At 38.6% G+C, this 22,401-nt stretch overlaps 1 protein-coding gene across 1 annotated transcript in view; it reads right to left on the reverse strand.

Annotated features, from left to right (window-relative positions):
- Positions 1 to 22,401, reverse strand: part of LOC149839553 (E3 SUMO-protein ligase SIZ1-like) — a 205,403-nt gene that overhangs the window by 10,642 nt on the left and 172,360 nt on the right. The window contains exon 12 of the mRNA XM_090002624.1: positions 20,253 to 20,411. Coding sequence (XP_089858750.1) covers positions 20,253 to 20,411 — 159 coding nt within the window. The remainder of the gene's footprint in view (positions 1 to 20,252; positions 20,412 to 22,401) is intronic.

Raw genomic sequence — 22,401 nt, forward strand, 5'->3', positions numbered from 1 at the left:
TCTCCTCCCTCGCTGCGCACGCCGCCGGCCACCGTCTCCCAGGTACGTCGTCTTCCCTTTTCTCCTCCCTCTTCTCTTCCTCCCCCCCCCCCACCCCTCTCTGTCACCTCGTCGGGAGGCCGACAGGCGGCTCACAGCCCCTGCCGCGGCCTCCCACCACCCCCTGTGCCCATCGGGGGCCCGACAGGTGGCCTACGGGGCCCCTGTTGTTCCCTTCTCCCTCTAGGATTCGCCGAAGTGCCGGCAGGGGACCTATGGCCCCTGCGACACCCCCCTTTTTGCTGCCACCTTTGTGCTGTCGGCAGGGGCCCCGCCCCTGCCGTCTCGTGGCCGTCGGCAGGGGCTGGCCCCCCTGCCGTCTGGTGCTTTCGGCAGGGGGGCCAGCCCTGCCACTTCGTGGCCGTCGGCAGAGGCTGGCCCCCCTACCGTCCTGTGCTTTCGGCAGGGGCTGGCCCCCTGCCATCTCGATGCTGTCAGCAGGGGCTCAACCCCTGCCACTTCGTGGCCGTCGGCAGGGGCTGGCCCCCCTGCCGTCTCGTGCTGTCGGCAGGGGCTGGCCCCCCTGCCACTTCAATGTTGTCGGCAGGGGCTCAGCCCCTGCCACTTGGTGGTTGTCGGCAAGGGCTCAGCCCCTGCTGCTTCGTTGCTGTCGACAGGGGCTGGACCCCTATCGCCTCGTTGCTGTCGGCAGGGGCTGGCCCCCTGCCGCCACGCTATTTTCGACAGGGGCTCATCCCCTGTCGCCCCGCTATTGTCGGCAGGCAGGGGCTTGTCCCCTATCGCTTGTCTATTTTCGGCCAACAGGGTCACACCCCTGCTGCCTCTCTCTTTTCCGATCGACAGGCCAGTTTTCTATTTCTTCGCATGATAAATAGAGTAGCGTTGAATTCTCACACTTTTGCAGACTTCGCATCGAACCCCGCTCTGGCTCCGCGGCCTGAGCCTCGTATCATCTACACGCGTAGACGCACGCAACTGCACGACATCCCGAGGTAGGGGAAAGTCGCACGAAGGGTTTGTATGAATGAAATAAATTATAAGGATTCTGTGATATAATAGTTTATTTGGCATGCCTTCTTACTCGTAGAATTTCTTAACTGATGATTGTCTGTGTTGTGTTTCCGTTTCCGTATTCTTTTGAAATTACATGCTTATTGTGAGCTCTACGAGTAAACTCATTGCTAGAAAGATCTTATTACTGTATTTCCGCCTTGCCCACTATTATAAGTTACTATAGATGCCTTATTGGTTATTGCCTGATGAATCTTGTATGAGACTTCTTGTTTCTTAGTATTCGAGCATGCCAAGTATAATACAGATTTTTATAAAACTTTGTGATGGGTTATCTATCGAGAAACCCACAAATTTACTATCGTAATTAGACCTGAAGACAGGTATGATACAAATAGTACGGAAGGTCATTGAGTACCTCGAAGTGATCAAGCAACTCTTTATTGATATCAATGAGATAATACCGGCCTCCACAGACCCATTTGCTCATAGGACAATACATGTCATGTATGAACCAAAAGAATCATAAAACATTATATGTTGCCCTCTCATCGTAGTCGTATCTCTAAGAAGGTACGATCGTACTTTTGGACAAGTACGTCCCATGTGGGTTCCGATGGTTGGATGATGAGGTTGTAGCAACCTCGATGAGTGCATGTAGCACAATGCTGAGATCACATAATGGTGACCATTCGCCTTCACAGGCAAGATGCTCGAGTGGCTCTAATAGACCAGAGCATATAGGATGGGGCGGCGGTTAAGAAACCCCCATCGTACCCATTCGATCTTCACGGTTCATCAAGGGAGAGGATGGATGGTACAAAAACTCCGATGGACAGGTTGTTAACAAGCACCCCACGGGCAAAAGACTCGGCTTCCCCAGTCATCGGAGTTAGGAGAATTGGGATTACCATAATTTATCCTAGGTGGTAACTCCCAGGTATTTCTGCAGAAGTTGGATGCATCCATGGGCCACGAATGCCTTTGGGGATTTACTCTCTTGGTCACCGACCGTCCCCTTAGGAGCGGACTCAGTCAGCCATCCGGGTTAATAAAAACACCTGACATAATAAACCCCCGGATCGGTCTCGGCTGTTTCTACGTTTCGCGTCTATGCGTACCCACAGGTCAGTTAATATCAGAACTTAAAGAATATCTTCATGAATAGTTGTAGATGATTGAGACTTACACTGCTGAAAATGCTTCAACTAACAACTTTTTGCACTTATTACATTTGTTAGAATAGACTACAACTGCTTTAATTGCTTAAATATCATAAATGCTTATCTCATGAATGTCCTGTTTTATTTTCATTATACTTATCTGTTCGTGCACCTACTGGTTTGTTATGAAACTGACCCATTTCATGGGCAGGTGAGGAGTAGGACTTCACTGGCGGCCGATGGCGTGGTGCAATACGGATCAAGATTTATCTTCTTTCTGCTGGTGGCTTGGCTCTGGCTCTTTTGGAGTTTTCTTTAGATTTATTTAACTTTGGAACAAAATGCTCATTTTGTAATAAACTGCAGATTCTTAATCTATTGCCTTATTTCTTCAATTCCTTTAAGTGGTTGTACATGTGAATGATGGTTTTTCAGCTAACGTACCAAGGATTGTTGACTTGTGTTCTTTTCTAAATGTCTTCCGCTGTCGTTTTTAAAAGTTAAAACTTTAAATCTTTGAAAGGTTTTTCGATAAGGTTTTCGAAATCACAAGTTGAAATTTTGGGGCGTTACAGAAAGAGTTGAAGAACATTTTTGGAAAAGCAAGGCAATTGGTAGTATTCATGTACAAACATACTCAATTGTTGAGTATGATGAGAGCACACACACAAAGGGACTTACACAGGCCTACAGTGACGAGATTTGCTACTATATTTTTTATTCTAGAAAACATATATAATTGCAAAAAAAGGCCTAAGGTCCATGTTTGTTGGAGATGATTGGGCAAAAAGTAGTTTATCAAAAACGTCAGTTGGTAAAAGATGTGAAAGAATAATTTTGAGTTCAAAATTTTGGGAGTGAGTCATGCTCTAAAAACAATGACCCCTTTGATTGATGTGTTTCGATTGGTCGATAGCGATGAAAAGCCTGTTGTGGGTTATATGTACAAGAAAATGGACAGTGAAAAGGAACAAATTAAGGTATAAGTTAATTTTTTTTATTTTATAGTGATTAATTTTAATTATTTTACTTAATAGGTAAATTTGCGCAATAATGGAGAAAGATATAGCCTTGTTTGGAAGATAATTGATAAAAGACGGAGCACTCAATTGCACAAACCTTTGCATGTAGCAGGATTATATTTGAATCTAGTCATATACTATGAGTATGAAAATATTGAGTCTAGTGAGGAGATAAAGAGTGGTTTATATGATTGCATCAACCGTCTTGTTCGAAGTGAAGTGGTTCGAGATGCACTAGTACTCCAACTGATAAGATATAGAATTGCTAGTGGGCCTTTCGAGATGGACTTAGCAAAGAAGAAGAGAAAAGTGCAAAAATTACGTAAGATGATTAAATTTTATAGACCTTGCTTTACATTATTTGTATAAATTATATATTTTATTTTCATCTAATTTGATTTTTTTAGTGAATTGGTAGATTTCTTTTGTCATTGGTTGTCCCCAGCTCCAGACATTTGTTGTTCGAGTCTTAGGCCTCACATGCAGTGCATCCAGTTGTGAACATAACTGGAGTACTTTTGAAGTGGTATAATATTATTTATTACTAATTAGTAATTGTCAATTTGTATATATATTTGATTTTTTTTTCTTTTTGCAGATTCATACAAAGAAAAGAAACCGACTTTTGCACACGAAGTTGAATGATTTAGTTTTTGTGCAATATAATCGAAGATTGAAGCGAATGAACAAAGGAGATCTCGACCCCATCGTCTTAAGAGAAGTCAATGATAACGATTTGTGGCCAAGTGAAGATGAAGCAGTCTTCGAATATGACATGTCACTTACATGGGATCTGTTGATAAGGCATCTGAAGCGTCAAGGCATAAGGCAGGGGCAAGAATGAGTGCTACTAAAGACCTAAAAAAGAAAAAGTCTGACAAAAGAAAGAAGGTGGTGAGCGTGGAAGAAGAAGAGGAAGAAGCTAACTCTGCAGATGAAACTGAAGAAGAAGAGCAATATATCATTGAAAATGATTCAGATGATGATGATGATGGGCTTTCAAGTTCATCATCTGAGGATTAAATTTAAGTTGTTATTGTAAACTTATTATAAACTTGTTGGGGTTCTTTAACTATTTTAGACTTGAATACACTTAAAGTTAGTTATCTTATGTGTGTAGATTTGTTGCATATTTTCATGCCTATATTTTTATTTGGTGATTAATTGGCTATGTTTTAATTTTTTGTATAGGTTGTCAGTTGTATGTTTTGTTTATTTAATTGTTCTTTGTTTCATTTTTTAACATGGTTATCAGTTACATTGTTTTACATCTTTATAGTGATTAGATTTATTAATTCAGGATGCCTCTCAAAAGATTCTGCATTGAAATATTATACACCAGTTGACTTAGAGATGTCTTTCAAAGGAATAGTGAAGTGTAACTTTTATGATTTTATAATGGATGAAGGATTGTATAGATTTAAATGTCATATTATGGGGCATATCAACTCCACTGTGAAATTATGTACATATAGCATTAATTTGAATATTCGTGTTGAGCTTATTACTAGTCTTAGAGAAGATGGTGAGAGAAAGGCACAAGTACATGCAGCATTTGTGGGACAAAAATTGCCAGAGGTGGTCCCTAATTAAGAAGATGAAGATGACCCACCTGTTAAAATGCTCTCATGTACTCTCTATATAAATATATTCTCTTTTGTAAAACCCGATGAAGGGTATTTTAGTCTTTTCCCTTTTTGCATATATCCCCTTTGGAATGTGCATGTAATTTTCCTTTTTCTTTTTACTTTTTACTTTTTCTTTTTCTTTTTTTTCTCTTTTTCTTTTTTTATTCCTTTTGATTTGCCATTGGAGGGACCCAATATGATTGTTGGGCCCCTCCAACGATCACATTTGTGACCATTGAAGGGGCTCTAACGATCACATTGGGGCCTCTCCAAGGCCCCCTTTTTGTGTGTTATATATAGGGGTCTTCTCCCCCTTGTAAACTAATTCTTTGGAGCTTATGCTCTCCAATTTCTTCAATATAAATTTCTTATATTTTTATGCCTTTGTGCATTTGAGTTTTTTTGTACCTTTGTGTACAAATCTTTTTAACTTGATTTGGCGAACAAATAAGATGCCTAATGAGTGGAGGAAGAGTACTTTGGTGCCTTTATATAAGAATAAGGGTGATATACAAGATTGCACAAACTATCGTGGTATAAAACTCATGAGTCATACTATGAAACTTTGGGAGAGGGTGATTGAGTCTAGGTTGAGGAAGGTTGTCATGATATCGGAGAATCAATTTGGTTTTATGCCTGGAAGATCAACTATGGAAGCTATACATCTTCTTAGACAACTTATTGAAAGATATAGAGAGAGGAACAAAGATTTGCATATGGTTTTTATTGATTTAGAGAAGGCTTACGATAGAGTACCTAGGGACGTTCTCTGGTGAACAATGATGAAGAAAGGTGTTTCTCTCAAGTACATTAGTATAATTAAAGATATGTATGAAGGAGTAGTAACCAATGTCCGCACTTGTGGAGGGGTGACAACCAATTTTCCGATAACGGTTGGGTTACATCAAGGATCTGCTTTAAGCCCTTTCCTATTTGCGATAGTGATGGATGAGCTTACGAGATCAATTCAAGAAAATGTACCGTGGTGTATGTTGTTTGCTGATGATATTGTTTTGATTGATGAGTCTAGAGCTGGGGTTAATGCTAAGTTAGAATTATGGAGACAGACATTGGAAGCAAGAGGTTTTAAGTTGAGTAAGAGTAAGACTGAATATATGGAATGTCGGTTTAGTAAGAAACGAAGTAGTGATGGGAGTGTAGTGAAGCTTGGTGAGCAAGAAATACCGGTGAATGATTATTTCAAATATTTGGGATCCATCATTCAAAAGTATGGAGAAATTGATGGAGATGTAAATCATAGGATAAAGGTTGGGTGGATGAAATGGAAAAGTGCAACTGGAGTGTTGTGCGATCGTAGAATGCCATTGCGGTTGAAGGGAAAGTTTTATAGGACGACTATTAGACTCGCTTTACTATATGGTACGGAATGTTGGGCTGCCAAGAGACATCATATTCAAAAAATGAGTGTAGCTGAGATGCGGATGCTTAGATGGATGTGTGGAAATACAATAAAAGATAAGATTCGGAACGAGGAGATACGTAAAAAGGTAGGTGTTGCACCCATTAAAAATAAGATGCGAGAGAATCGTTTACGGTGGTTTGGACATATTCGGCGAAGGCCTAATGATGCTCCAGTTAGAAGGTTGGAGAAATGGGAAAATATATTAGTTAAAAGAGGTCGGGGTAGGCCTAGGAAGACTTGGATGGAGATGATAGGAAAGGATATGAATGCTTTGAACCTCACCGAGGACATGGCGTTGGATAGAAATGATTGGAGGAAAAGGATTCATGTGGAAGACCCAAAATGAATTTCTTTTTTGGTTCATATCGCTGACCCCAATTGTTTTGGGATGAAGGCGTAGTTGTTGTTGTTGTTGTTGTTGTTGTTGTGTACATTTGTTCTAAACGTTCTTGCGCCTTTGTGCACATATCTCTTTGTGGTGTTTGTGCCCATAGTGCACATTATCTCTCTTTAGGTATTCTTTACACCGCCATCATCATCTCAAGCCACTAAATGATGCAATAAACGAAGGAAATCGTTGAAATGAAGTTGGTTACTGAAAAATGAAGATGACTTTCATACATAGACATATGTTTTTCAACTCTATGTTTAGTTAAATGTATTATGTTGTTAAATGTTAAATGTTAAATGTTTTGTGTTGGACAATGTATTAAGCAAGTTATTTAATATAATTGTCTTATAGTATTCAACAACATATTTTGTTTTGCTATTGCTTATTGTTGATTGATTTTATGTTGTATACATGTTTGTTATTAATTTTAGTAGTTTGTTTACATATTTGTATTTTTTTTTTTGGGGTACCGCCTAGGCTTTTTAGGAGGTTCACCGCCTAGGCTTTTTAGGGGGTTCACCGCCTAGCGCCTATGACAACTAAGCTTGAACTCATGCAACCAATACATAAAAAAATTTCAAATTAAATAGGATCAAATTGCTCTTTGTGCCTCATTGTCGATAGCTTTTCTATTTACCTAAAAAGATGTGAAAAAATTAAAATTAATTGAATTTTGTATGATATAAAAAAACTTTAAATAAATAAATGAAAATGACAAGTAAACTATATAAATTTATATATCTTTGCCTCAGTCGTAAGTTGTAGAGAACGTAGACGAGATCATTGAGCCTTTTGAACTCAAATCTATTTTTTCGTTTTGAACGTATTTGCTTAAAGACGCTCCAATTTCTCTCGCATCCACTTACATTACATGTTTGGCTAAAAATGTGAATAGCAAGAGCTCTCAAGTTTGGAATATCACTTCCAAACCTGGTCCACTACATGTCTGAAAAAAAAACAAGAAAATGGGAAATCAATAAGACAATAACAAATACAATCATACAAAACATCATAACTAAATAATAATACAACAACAACAACAACAACAACAACAACAACAACAACAACAACAACAACAACTACGCCTTCATCCCAAAACAATTGGGGTCAGCGATATGAACCAAAAAAGAAATTCATTTTGGGTCTTCCACATGAATCATTTTCCTCCAATCATTTCTATCCAACGCCATGTCCTCGGTGAGGTTCAAAGCATTCATATCCTTTCCTATAACTAAATAATAATATTAAATTAAAATTGAAATAGATAAAATAAATTACCTGGACACCTCGTAGCACGATTTCACACTGCTACAGGTCTCCCAATATCATACAATGCATTATCATAAATTTTCATTTTCACAATTAGGGTTCAACCTTTCAATGAAATCCAAGAGTCCATTGTTGACTTTCCTGTCCATTTTAAATATAGGGGAGTATCTAAATGTAGGATTTAAATAATATATTAATGCATGAAAAGGTTGATGAAGTTTCCCAGTCCATCTATGATCAATGATCTTCCATATAGGGATGTACAATTTTTCCTTCTCATTCAAATTATCTCTAATGGCCTCTTTTGCCTTATTCATGGCCTCATAAAGACATCCCATAGTAAGTTTGTCTTCACTGTCAACCAATCGAAACACCTCCACCAAAGGTATAGTAATTCTCAACAACTTCACGCATGAATCCCAGAATTCACTTTTGAATACAATATCTACAATTTCTCTCAACTTTTTTTTGGAATGAGGATATGCATTTCACTCATCTGATGAAAACAAATTTTTTTTAGTGCAGTTCTATTCTTTACTAGACTTTGCACTGTCAAAAAATTTATAGCAAATCTAGTAACTGCATTACGAATCAACTCAACACCACTAGTGTACTTTCTCATCAAGTTCAAAATTCATGTATGATTGTAAATAAATTTAGCAACTTCTTGGTTGCATTCAACTGTGTGTTTTATCTCATCCATAATGTCGATGTCCTCAAGCATGAGGTCTATGCAATGGGGAGCACACGGGGTTCAAAAGAATGATCCATATTTTTTGTCAATTCTTTACCTATAGCCTTATAATTTGTTGCATTATTAGTAATGAATTGAGCAATATTTTGAGGTTGAATCACCTCCACAACCTGATCAAATGCCTGAGCAATACATCTATTGTCTTAGGTGTATCAAATAGATCAATTGACTTCAAAAACATAGTTCCTTTGGGACAATAGACAAGAAAATTTATCGAGGTCCTTGACTTTTTGTCTATCCACCCATCTCCTATGAAGCTACACCTAGTTTTTCTCTATGACTGCCTCATCTCATCACAATATGCCTTCACTTCATTCACATTAATATCTAAATTTTTTCTCTTAAAGCATGATATGAAGACATTCTATATCCAGGCCCGATACTGGTTATGGCATCTGCGATGACCTAAAAATGAAAAAAATTTGCCACATTGAAAGAAATGCAAGCATCATAGAACCATCAACCAACCACGACATTCACCTGCATGACTAAATGTTGAGAAGTTATAGCGGTACAAATGTTAGGTTACACCCCAAGGGCAGTCCTAGTGTAATGTCATGCATTTTCATACTTAGTCAATTTGAAATTTTTGAAAAATTTGTCCAAGTGTAGGGAAAAAATTGATGAACCTCCAATATTAGGAATGTGTTAATTGAGTTTGGGCTTGGCCTAGATCTCATCGGCAAGGTCGATATGAACCAACAAAAAAAGATACTAAAGAGTTTTATGTTCGACCTTTAAATTCAAGCAAATTTCGAGCGAAATTCGGGTTAAATTTGGGTGAATTTCAGAAGCAAAATTCGAAGTATATGTCATTGGATGTGCCTCAGAATCTTGAGTCCAACGATATTTTACTTTTCCCAATCCGAGCTACGGTTGGCCCGAAATTTTTTTTTTCTTTCAAAAAGGGACCACTTCGACTGGCCGGGTCCGGATTTGGATCAGACTGGATCCAAATTCATGTGATCCAAATTAATATGGATCTGGACTTAGTCCAAGACCCATATTAATTAGAAATTGATCCAGTTAAGGATCCAAATGGATTTTGGGTATGGATTTGGATCTCAAATCCGAATCCAAAATCCAGATCCAATTATAATACAGCTTTAAATTCAAATTTCATGTTAAAATAAAGTAAATGTTAAAGTTAAAAAGACTTACAGAGGGATAAGGCACCCTCTGGAAGGTTTTGGATATTTAATTGTTACAACATGTTTTGATTCAGATTTATATATATATATATATACACGTAGACAGATCTGTCCATGAAATGATCAAACAGAACTGGACAGGTTTGACCCTTTCAGCCCTGGACAGACGGGACAGATCTATCCCAATGCACCTGCTGTCCAATCTGGATAGATCTGTCCACTGCGATGGTGGACAGACTTGGACAGGTCTGAAAGGGGGTGCTATGTTGGTTCTTGCCTTTAAAAGAAAAAAGTTTTTATGCCATGCTTTTACCAGGCCCAGCCGAGCCCTGAGTTCGGCTGGGCATATGCGTGTGACTGGACCCTTTCAGCCCTGGACAAACGGGACACAGGCCCAGCCGAACCCTGGGTTCGGCTGGGACAGGCACCTGCAAGCAAAAAACAAAATAAATATGACTTCTTTTATATATATAATTGCAGAGCCTGTCAGGCCCAACTGAACCAGGTTCAGTTGGGCAGTTACAGAGCCTGTCAGGCCCAGCTGAACCAGGTTCAGTTGGGCAGTTGCAGGGCCTGTCAGGCCCAACCGAACCAGGTTCAGCTGGGCAGGACAATGTCTGTTAGGCCCAGTCGAACCAGGGTCGGTTGGGGCTACTTGGCAGGCTGTCAGGCCCAGCCGACCTGGGTTTGGCTGGGCAGGTAGGTTATTTGTCAGGCCCAACCGAACTTGATTCGGCTAAGTCTACAAAAAAAATTGCGTGGATGAATATGGGGCTGGAATCCTGTCAAAAAAAAAATAAAGACAGCATGCGGAACAAAAAAGAAATGTGTTATATTTTGGGCAAATAGAAGCCCAGCCAAACTGGGTTTGGCTGGGCAGGTACATAGACCTGTTAGGCCCAGCCTATAAGATTCCGTGTGGGGTTCAGCCTTCATTGCAGAAAATAAAGAAAAGAGAGAGAGAGAGGAGGGAGATGCACAATGGCTGGGGGTGGCGCACGTTAACCCAACCTCCCAGCCCTAAGCTTTATAAATAGGCAAATATACAATAGCTGAGATTACAGAAAAATTACAGGAATGCCATTAATGAAATGGCATTGAGCATGTGTTAGAATATTCAACGTGCGTATGATCTGGATCGAACATACCCATACGCATACTATATTTTAACACCCTCCCTCAAGTTGTACGTGGTCTTGGAGCATGTACAACTTGCTCTTCAATAGCCAAAATTGATATCCTGTTAACCCCTTGGCAAACAAGTCTGCTACTTGATCTTCTGTTCGAACATGACGTAGTTCTATCTCCTTCATCTCGACTTTCTGCCGTATAAAATGTTGATCAATCTCAATGTGTTTCGTTTTGCGCTATGCTGAATAAGATTACATGCAATGTTTATTGCGCTTTGATTGTCACATAGAAGAAATGATCGAATAATTGTCTCCCCAAGATCACTCAATAAGTGTCTAATCCATGTAGCGTCTGTCGTGCCTGCAGCCATCGACCTGTATTCAGCCTCTGTACTCGACCGTGCCACTGCCTTTTGTTTTCTGCAGCTCCAGGACACTAAATTGTGTCCAATATATACACAATATCCAGAGACAGATCGTCTCTCATCTGGATCCTCTGCCCAATCTGCGTTTGTATAAGTGATGAGTTCATGCCCTCTATGCAGGTTATCGTTCTTGCGATAAACAAGTCCATCTCCTATAGTTCCTTTTAAATATCGTAGAATGCGCTTCACAACTTCCATATGACCTTCTGTTGGAGCATGCATAAACTGGGATACCTGATTGACAGCATAAACTATATCAGGTCTGGTAAAGGTCAAGTACTGCATCATCCCCACAAGGCTTCTATACCTTGTTGGGTTGACACAAAGATGGCCATCTTCAGAGCTCATCCTTTGATGTAATACACTCGAAGTGCTGACTGGTTTGCAATTCGTCATCCCGGCTCTTTCTAGAAGATCAAGAGTGTATTTTTGTTGCATGAGTGTCAATGTGTCTTGTTGCCTGTCAACTTCCACACCAAGGAAGTACCTCAACTCCCCTAAATCTTTCATCTTGAAAGTTTTCATTAAAAATTGTTTCATGTCTTGCACATGATTATATGAGCTCCTAGTGATCACAATTTCATCAACATATATAAGAAGAAGTATAATGATGTCTGTCTTTTGGTAAATAAAGAGCGAGTGGTCCAGAGAGCATCTTCTAAAACCATAGTTTTGAATTTGCATAGAGAAACTTTCAAACCAAGAACGGGATGCCTGTTTCAACCCATACAGAGATTTTCTTAGTTTGCACACCCAGGCAGTAGGATCCTTTTCGACATAACCAGGAGGTTGCTCCATATACACTTCTTCCTTTAAAGTTCCATGCAAGAATGCATTTTTAACATCCATCTGGCTAAGCCTCCATCCTCGGTCGACTGCTAGGGATATGATGACACGAATTGTACCCATTTTGACTACCGGACCAAAAGTTTCATCGTAATCTTCACCATATTGTTGTGTGAATCCCCGAGCAACAAGTCGCACTTTATATCTGTCAATACTTCCTTCAGGCTTATACTTTGTTTTATAAACTCATTTTGAGCCAACTACATTCTTTCCTTCTGGCCGAGGTACTATTTCCCAAGTCTGGCACTCATGAAGTGCTTTCATTTCTTCATTCATAGCTTCAGTCCAATGACGAGATTGAAGAGCTTGATTAAAACAAGTGGGTTCATCCTGTTTTGTGAGCTGAGACATAAACAACTGAAAATTAAGAGAAAAGGTCTCATAACTCACCCATCGTTGAATAGGATGCCTAATGCGTGACGACCTTTGAGCCGGATCATTAGCGATGCTTTCCATATTCCTCTGCTTTATATTTTTGTCTCGACTAGTGTATATCTGTCCAGAGAAGCGTTCTACTGGGGGTGGTTTTACTGGAGATGGTTCAACACGCATCTGTGAGTCATCCAAACCCCTACTCAAGCCAAAGAAAGTACAATTCGCCTGACATGTTTCTCCTGTATTAGCAAAAAGATATGTGCTCATCCATGGATCATATACCTCTACTTCTCGAGATGGCAACGCTTCAGAGTCATTTACCTGAAAATTTTGTTCATCAAAAACAACAATCCTAGAGGTCCTAATACGTTTTATAGTAGGATCATAGCATCGATGTCCTTTGTATTCATCCACATACCCAACGAATCTGCACTTAACGGCCTTATCCTAAAACTTATTTCGCAGAGATGAATCAATATGTACATCACATACACAACTCATCATAAGAGGGATGTTGCCCAAATAAAGTATAATATGGAGAGTTCTGATCCAGAAGTGTCATAGGAAGACGATTTATGACATGAACATATGTGTGAAAAACTTCTGTCCAAAGACTAACGGGCACATTGCTATCATGTAACATGCTCATCGCACTCTCAACAATATGCATGTGTTTCCTTTCCGCAACCCCATTTTGTTGAGGGGTATGAGGGCAAGAAACCTGTCGACTTATTCCTTTATCCCGAAGAAAGGCAATAAACTCGTTTGATGAACACTCTCCCCCACCATCACATTGTAAATGCACAATATCACAGGAAAACTTTGTTTTGACCATCAAATGGAATTCCCGAAATAGTTGAAAAACTTCATGCTTATGTTTCAAGAAATATATCCAAGTATAATGGGAATAAGAATCAATAAAGATAACATAGTAACGACTACCGGAAAGAGAAGGAATAGGTGCAGGTCCCCAAACATCGGAACAAATAATCTCAAATGTCTTTGAAGCCCTTTTATTAATAATATGAAACAGAAGAACATGGCTTTTGCAGAGTTCGTATGAGGAACATTTATTATTATCTAAAAAGGAACATAAACTAGAAGACTCTGGAAGAAGACCATCAGATACAAGACTTTCAACGAAGCCCCGACTACAATGGCCCAAACGACTGTGCCAAATATCTGCCTTATTACAATGAGATGAATTAAAAACTTCCAACGAAGGGAAAAACAAAGACTCTGAAGGCGAAGACACTACAGAATGCTTGGACGACTTCAACTGGAGGACTGGGGTTGAAGGTGAAGACATTGAGGGAATCTCCTTGAAGACGTACATGTTTCCTTGTCGCCCCCCCTTAGCGAACGTCTCCTTCGTTCGTAGATCCTTAACATAAACAGAAGATGGAGTAAATTCGACGGAAGAATTCATATCGTCAACAAGTTTAGCTACTGAAACAATGTTCTTTTTAATATTAGGAACAAGGAGAACATTGGACAAGTAAAGTGAGGACTTTGACATAGGGATATGTGCACTGCCAGTATGACTAATGGAGTGATAAGTTCCATCTCCCGTAACTATACTACCTTTTTCAGAATAAGGCAATAAGTGAGATAACTTACCGACATTACCCGTGACATGAGTGGCAGCACCAAAATCAACATACCACTCGCCTTGTTCATTTTGCTTGATCGTCATCTGTGACAATGCTGATAACAAAAGTTGTTGCATATATGTAGATGGCGCTTTCGTGTCCACAGTAGTAGCTGACTTATTTTCAATTTTGTTTATTTTTCCTCTATTTTGTAGATTAAACCAACAATCAGCTTTCACATGTCCTCTTTTGTTACATAAGAAACAAGTGAGCACTCTCCTCTGATTCCCTGTACAGAAATATTAGGTGTAGGCAAGATACCACGACCTCTCTGCCCAAAACGTCTGCGGCCTCTGCCTCCTTGATGCCCTCCATTTCCTCGTCCAAAACCGACAGAAGTGTCCATGGCCAAAACTGAATGAGAACGAACTGATTCATTTCCTTCTGCTCTTTGTTTCATAATCATCTCATGCTGGAGAAGTTTCGCTTGAAGATCGTCAAAAGCAGGCAAGTGAGGAAGGCATGACAGAGCTGTGGTAAACATGTCAAAATCAGGGCCCAATCCATTGAGGAGTTGTTGAACTTTATCTTTATCTGAAATAGCACTTCCAATAACCGCCAATTGGTCAGTAATACTCTTCAAGCGGCCTATGTATTCCATGACTGGCATGGAGCCTTTCTTCAAACTTTGAAACTCATTTTTTAAGTACATAACTCGAGCTTCTGATATCTGAGAGTATGTCTGAGACAACTTACTCCACAGATCCGCCGCAATGCAATCATCTGAAAGAGTAACCAACACTTCTTGAGATAGTGTTGACGTAATATAAGCAACCAAAGACTGATCCCGCTTCCTCCAGGTTGTATACTCTGGATTCTTAAAGAAAATAGTAATTGTGTCACCCTTCTCATTGTTGGTTTCCTGCAAAATAAATTGTGGTGGTATAGGAACCAAACCATCCAGATATTCATCGAGATCCTGACTCCGTATAAAAGGAAGTATTTGTCTCTTCCAGGTCAAAAAATTAGAGTAAGTTTTTCTGTAACAAGCTGACTCAAGAAATTTGCAGAGGGACCGGAGGACAAGGTGGATGACGAAGAGTAATCCATATCAATGGGACAACGAATAAAAGAACAAGATGAATGAAGAGAAAGAAAAAGAAAATTGGAGATCACTTAATCAATCAATAGAACTTCAATAAGGGATGCACTCGTGCTACTAATAGACGTAAATTGTTTTGCCTTTTTTTTTAGGATCGAGATTGTAGACTGTTATAATCTACCTATAGGCGTCGCACAGAAAACATTAAACATTAATAGAAAAGGAAACTTATGTAATCAAAGAGGAATCAAAGAGGAAATAAATCAAAAAATACTCAAAAACTGCAGTAGATTTGTTTGCAATCAATGAGGAGACTGCAATCAAAGGGGGAAAACACGAATCAAAGGGATTGTAATCAAAGAGACTGCAATCAAAGAGAAGAAAATTGCAGTCGTTGATGTCGAAGAGGGACGTTAAAGGTGAAAAAAAAAACTACAAACGTTAATGATGTTGCAGACGTTAATGGTGAAGAAGAGAGACAGATGGTGATGATAATGAGTACTGTGAAGAAGAGGAATGAACAAGAATCAGAAAAATGAACGAGTAGCAGAAGTTACCAGGAAGGAAGAAGAATGGACGAAGAGATGTATCAAAAAATTGTTCCTTCAGAGATCTTCAAATCTCGTTGAACACACGTCTGGTAGGGTTCCGCAACCTGGAGCTCTGATACCATATAAGATTCTGTGTGGGGTTCAACCTTCACTGTAGAAAATAAAGAAAAGAGAGAGAGAGAGGAGGGAGATGCACAATGGCTGGGGGCGGCGCACGTTAACCCAACCTCCCAGCCCTAAGCTTTATAAATAGGCAAATACACAATAGCTGAGATTACAGAAAAATTACAGGAATGCCATTAATGAAATGGCATTGAGCATGTGTTAGAATATTCAACGTGCGTATGGATCTGGATCCAGATCCATACGCATACTATATTTTACCACAGCCGACCTAGGTTCGACTGGGCTAAACAGGGCCTGCCAGGCCAGCCGACCTGAGTTCGGCAAGGCTTACATGTGCAACCTATAGGTCCCAGCTGAACTCGGTTTGGCTGGGTATGCTTGAACATTTTATATATAGATATACAATCTGTATGTATACAGATAATTCTGAATAAATGGTAAAGGGTGAGATACGAAGAGAATACTATGTATGTCCAAATTTTTATGCAAGGAACATTCAGGTTTACTCTTGCTCATGGGTTGGTTTAAATTCTATATGCTGAATGCTGATGGTAGGTACAGACTTAGCATGCCAAACACACGTGCTAATTCCAGATTTATATTGCAGCAGAAATATGACTTTATACATACTTTTAATGTAGAGTTTTGTGACTGCACTTATGCAGATTTTTGCATGATCATTTCCAGACTGTTTCATATGTTTTTGAGGGATTATTTAAATATGTCCCAGTGCCTAACAATGTTGTCCCGCGTACGAGCATCATAGGTTGGACACGGTGGGTATCTGCATGGTACCCCGAGCTCGTTGAAATGGTAAGAAGAATTATTGTTGAGACATGTCATGATAATTTAATGCTATGTTCTTACATATGCATCTAGTAGGCATGTGCAAATCATGAAATTGATGTTGCTTCGCGTATGCGTATTTGCATGAGTGTTCGTATGTTAAGTATGAGATGATTCACGAAAAGAAACTTGTATGTTGTATGATCATGTGAACACGTGCATATGAAAGTTATTACTCATGCACATCCTTGTTAATCATATGTGAATGTGAATTTGAAAGCATGCAAAATGAATGCATAAATAGCATGCTCATAATGGTTTTTGCATTAGATGCACCGATGGTCAAATGATGGATCATCGTAGGCCGTGTGGGCTTTGAGCATGTGATAATCCATGTTTAGTTTTCTTATGCATTGCAAAAATCAACTTAATGTTAAACTAATTGCACTGTTTCATGTGATAACGGGCTGTGATCCTGTGATGAGTTTCGCATGTTAAATTACGAAACAAATGCTTTGTTTTTTGCATACCGAATTGCAAAACAAAGAATTAAAATAAATCATCATTTTAAATGAAAAGATAAACGAGAAAACATTGTAATTAATGTTTTCCTTGATGCCCCTTTTTTAGTGTGGAAATCCTAGACTACGATCTTGGAGAACTATGATGATACTAAAACTCCATATGTGTTTGTGCCCCTGAACCCAACTAGGTGGTTCACCTCTCGGCAACGGTTTTAAGAAAATTTCGTCACTTTGCCTGGGGGTGGTGTGTAAACACAGTTGTTGTTATTGGTATACCAAGAAAGTGGCATTAGTGGATGTTGATTTCCCTAATGTCCCGACATTAGATGCTGAATTCTAATGTTCTGATGGATAGTGTTGAATCCTGAAGTCGCTCGAGGGCCAAGTAAGAAACTCAGTATTAAAATACAAATTGTGCGTTAAGCTATAACTGGGGATCCAACTTGAACTCAAGAATTTGTTGTGCCCATTTTGAGTATCCATAGGTTTTAATGAAAGTGGAATAAATATGATGTGCATTTAATATAGACATGCATACGAGAGAAAACTCTGATAATAACTTAATAAGTTATTCATGCATGTGCATTGAATCCATGCATTTTACTGTTCTGCATTAGATCATGCAACTTTATTGATTTCTGGAATGTGATATCCCTTGTTGCATAATTCTTATTCTTATAATGCATAAATGATTAACTGAAGCATGAGTTAGTTGTTACATTTCCTCTAAAAATATTGCTTGAATCTAATTTATGTTCTTTTTACTTATTTGAGTTGATAAAGGAATTTGTACATAGAATCTCGCATTCTGACACCCTACTTCTTCTGGTTTTCACAGCTTCTGAGACCTAGTGATGGGACTTGCTATTTTAGGGAGCTACGAAGACTACACGACTGCTTGACAATGTTCAGTTTAAACAGAGGGATTCTACTTTTGAGACTTATTGTTATTAGTATTCATGTTCATGGTCTCTAGACATTATAAATTTTATTGAATAAAGTTGGTTTGATTTCAGTGATGGTAGTGTAAGATCCCTTATGGTTACGACTGTAAGACCCCGGGTCTCTGGGATTATTTTTGCAATTGTTTTAAAAAGAAAATATGCTTTTTAATGAGTATGAGTTGTGGTCGTTACACCTAGGAGGGAAAAAACTCCTAATAGAGTCTTTAGCTCAAGCTCCTCTAAAAAAACTCCCTTCAACTCCTCTTTCACCTCTTCTTTTTGTGCCCGCGGTACTACTACTAGCACCCGCCGCACTTTTCCCCGATACTACGCAAGGGGTTATAGGATCAGAAGTAGAGAGCTCATCTTCATACTTCCAGGGATGCGCATAGCCCATTTCTGTCTCACTCATCTCTTTTTCTTGTCTTTTTTTTCTCAGATCGGTAAGTAATTGTTGAGATTGTCATTTCACGGCATCCGGCAAATTCCTTGATGTACAAACCGCAACATTTAGATGTGTCTGAACTAAATAATGCTTTAACCAAGAGATGCCATCCGAAATAGCAGTATGGCAATAGTTGCACTCAATTTTCAATCAGTTTTCACTAATTACTCTAGTGTTCCATTGTCATGCTGGATCATTTAATGTCATCTTCCCTAAAAAGAAATCAATAAGAAGCAAAGAATAGGGTTTTTTTTTACCTTAACTCACTTTCTTGAGTGAAAAATGGTGAAAATGCACTCTTACTTGAACATACCGCAAAAGCCCTCTCAAGAGTCCTAGGGTGTGTGGATACCTCTTTAATGACTTCTATATAAATAAGGGAGTCGGCCCTCAAGAAGTCTTTAAAACCCAAAACTAAAAAAATTATGATTTGACCCTTTTTAAAGTGCATTGAGTATGTATTGTACGATACACCATGTATCGTACGATATGGTATGATAGGGCCTATATCGTATGATACGTACTTGTATTGTGATACAAGGATGTATAGTATCATACTGCATCGTATGGTACGTACAACCTTGCCACTAACCATAACCATTTTTTAACAAACAAAAGGGAGCACCATACTCATATTTGTGTGGATGGCATAGTGGTGATAGATGAAAACATGGAAGGAATTGGCAGTTTGGAGAAACAACTAAATGAAGCACTTGGAAGAATTTAATTATTTCCTTTGTAGAACCTCTTCAACACACACACAAGATAGAACTATACCACCAAATATGTATCTAGTCAATCAGAACAGAATGGCAGGTGCTAAGCCATTGAGAAACAAATATAGCTGAACCATAAAACCTGAAGGGAAAGAAGATTAGGAATCAACCTATCATGAGATAAAAAATTCGAAGGAAAGTTGATTAACCTCATAAAAAGACCAGGCATAAGTTACAATGTGGGTGAAGTTAGTTCATGCATTCCCCATAGGTATCTCACTAAAAGTTCCATAATATTGAATAACAAGAATTGCAACATACTTTGTCCTAATGATGTCCAAGCAATGGCCCATGAAACTTTGTTAAGGTTTGAGGCTGAAGTTTACCTTGAGGATTTAGGAACAAAGATTGAACTCCCCATGATTTTACAAGGCACACACATAGAAACATGTGCAACCTCAAATCTCATATGTCATCAAAGAGCTATACATATTCATGATGATGACATTTTGTATTCTCTGTGTCAAAGTCATAAAATCAGTGCTGCTGTTTTCCATTAGTAGTGGCAGCAGAGGTTTCACTTGATCACTATCAAGCTCCAAATTAGAAAGGCTTCATCATGGAATTGATGGTTAGTTTAGTGCATAGGCTCTTAGTTTTTATGTAAATGTGTCACACGACTCACACCTGAACGGTAAGTTATTTTCTGTTAATCTAAGTGGTTGGAATGAGAATAATAATATAACAATAATGGAATTTACAACAAAGATCATTATTACCAAATCTTACCTATGTTTGAAATAGACTAGTTAAACCACATATTTGCAAATATAATTGAAAATAAAGAATTTACAATTACCATTAAGAACATCACTTACAGGGCAACGGAGATTGACAGTGACTGTATCTGCTACTACTTCCAAATCACTATCACTATCACCTGCATCCTCTGCACTACCGCCAATGCAACGACGAACACGGGCAAGAGCATCTTCAAATTTCTCACCATCCGATTCTTTTGGAATAAGGCTAAGTACCTAATTATTAATTGACACAAGAATGGTTATGACCAATAAAAAGAAGGCTGAAATTGTTGCAAGCAAATTCATTCATTATGAAATATGATCAATCTATTACCTAATAAAAATATACGGACTAACAGATCAAAAGAAAGAATATATAGACTAAAGCAATAAAATTGAAGTCTTAAACCCTAACTAATAAAATGAAGTGATCAACAGTATGTGCACAAAGCCTATGGAAGCCACAAATGCAAGAGCAACTACTGCCGTCACATCAACCACAAAGAATCGGAGCCTAATTTGAAGATGAGTAACATGATCATTCGAACCTAGAGTCAATCTCATGATCTGTCTGGATGATGCCCGTAATGGCAAGTTGAAAACCATTCTCTAGTTATATAGCATTTTGTGTTAAAAATATCCAAACTATGATTTTGAAAAATAATTTTCAAACTAAAAAACAAAGATTTGAAAAATAGGAAGGAGCCATTCTTTTACATCTCCTGTAGGGAGTTTGTCTCTCTTTTACACCCCATCCCTTTCTTTGTCTTCCTTGCCACTCACCAGTGGCAATTTTCTTACCCACCCATTTTATAATATTTGGCAATTGACTAGCTGGACAATGAGAGGAAGGAGGTTATACATGTTAAAAGTTGTAATCTCATAGACAATCTCATATGTAAATACCCCATCATATGTAATTTTTTATTTGTTTTCTAGTTTAGTTACATTAGGACAACTAGTTAGTTTTAGTTTTTTGGTTTTTGGACTAGTGTAAGCTTATGCTTTTTGACCAAGTCAAAAAGCAAAAAGCAAATAACTTTGGACATCCTTTAAACTTTTGCTTTTTGACTAAGTCAAAAAGCAAAAGCATGTAAGAGCTGTTGGACCCTCCAACGGCTCTATTAGAGCCGTTGGAGAGTCCAACGACTCTTTCTAGCCCCTTACTTTCATGTATAAATATGGGGCTATACCCCATGCATTATGTATTCTTTTTGGAGTGAGTTTTCCCCACTTGAGTGATATATTTATCCTCTTTTCCTTCTTGGTGTATATACTCTTTTGAGTATTTTTTGTGGTTCTTGTGAGTGTATTGAATGAACTCGTGTGTTCATTAAGAGATCCTTTGTGAGCTTGTCTTCGGAGTAGCTTTTGAAGTTCTATTTCCTTACATGGTATCAAAGCTTGGTTGAAGCAAGTTCTTTCAGTGCATTGGGAAGTGTGCCACACAAGTTTCTTGCAAGAAAGTAATCTTCCTTGAAGGGGTGATCGTGTGGAAGTGTAAAAAGCTTGGAGAAGTATTTTTTACTCACTTTTGTGGTAGAGTATCCTTTCACTTATTTTTCTCTTTCTACTCTTACCTACTTCACCAAAAATTGTAAAATGGATGACAATGATAATGTCACCATTAAGCCCATCAAACTAAATGATTTCAACTATGTCACATGGGCTTCAATGATGAAGCATCTTATATGGGGGAAGGGTTTATGGGGATTAGTATATGGAATCGATGAGGAACCTACTTTAATCCTTACAAAGGTTAAAGGGAAAAGGGAAATACCTCTAACGGAGGTAGAAAAAAGTAAGGCCATAGCCACTTACGAGAAAAAGTAGAAAGAATGGTGTATGGGACATGTCAAGATCATGTATTGGCTTATTTCGAGTGTTAATATAAAGAAATGCTCAAGTTTAGCAAAATTTGACCATGCAAATGAAGCATGAAACTATCTTAAGAGAATGTATTCCCTTAAAGATATTGCACGTGTAACCCTCAAAATAAAGTAAGAAATATGGTTCAAGGAGACAAGAGTATTAGGGAGTATTATAATGGCTTGTCGGAATTATGCGAAGAATTAGCTCTTCTTGAACCAAAGTGGCATTGTTCACATGATATTGAACTCCGCCAAAAGCAAATCAATGTGGAGCATTTCTTTCAGTTTATTATTGGATTGAAACAGAAATTTGAATCCACTAAGTCTATTCTTCTTCATCGTAGAAAAGTATC

This window comes from Nuphar pumila, chromosome 4 (genome assembly GCF_984573655.1).
Source record: "Nuphar pumila chromosome 4, dmNupPumi1.hap1.1, whole genome shotgun sequence".
NCBI lineage: Eukaryota > Viridiplantae > Streptophyta > Magnoliopsida > Nymphaeales > Nymphaeaceae > Nuphar > Nuphar pumila.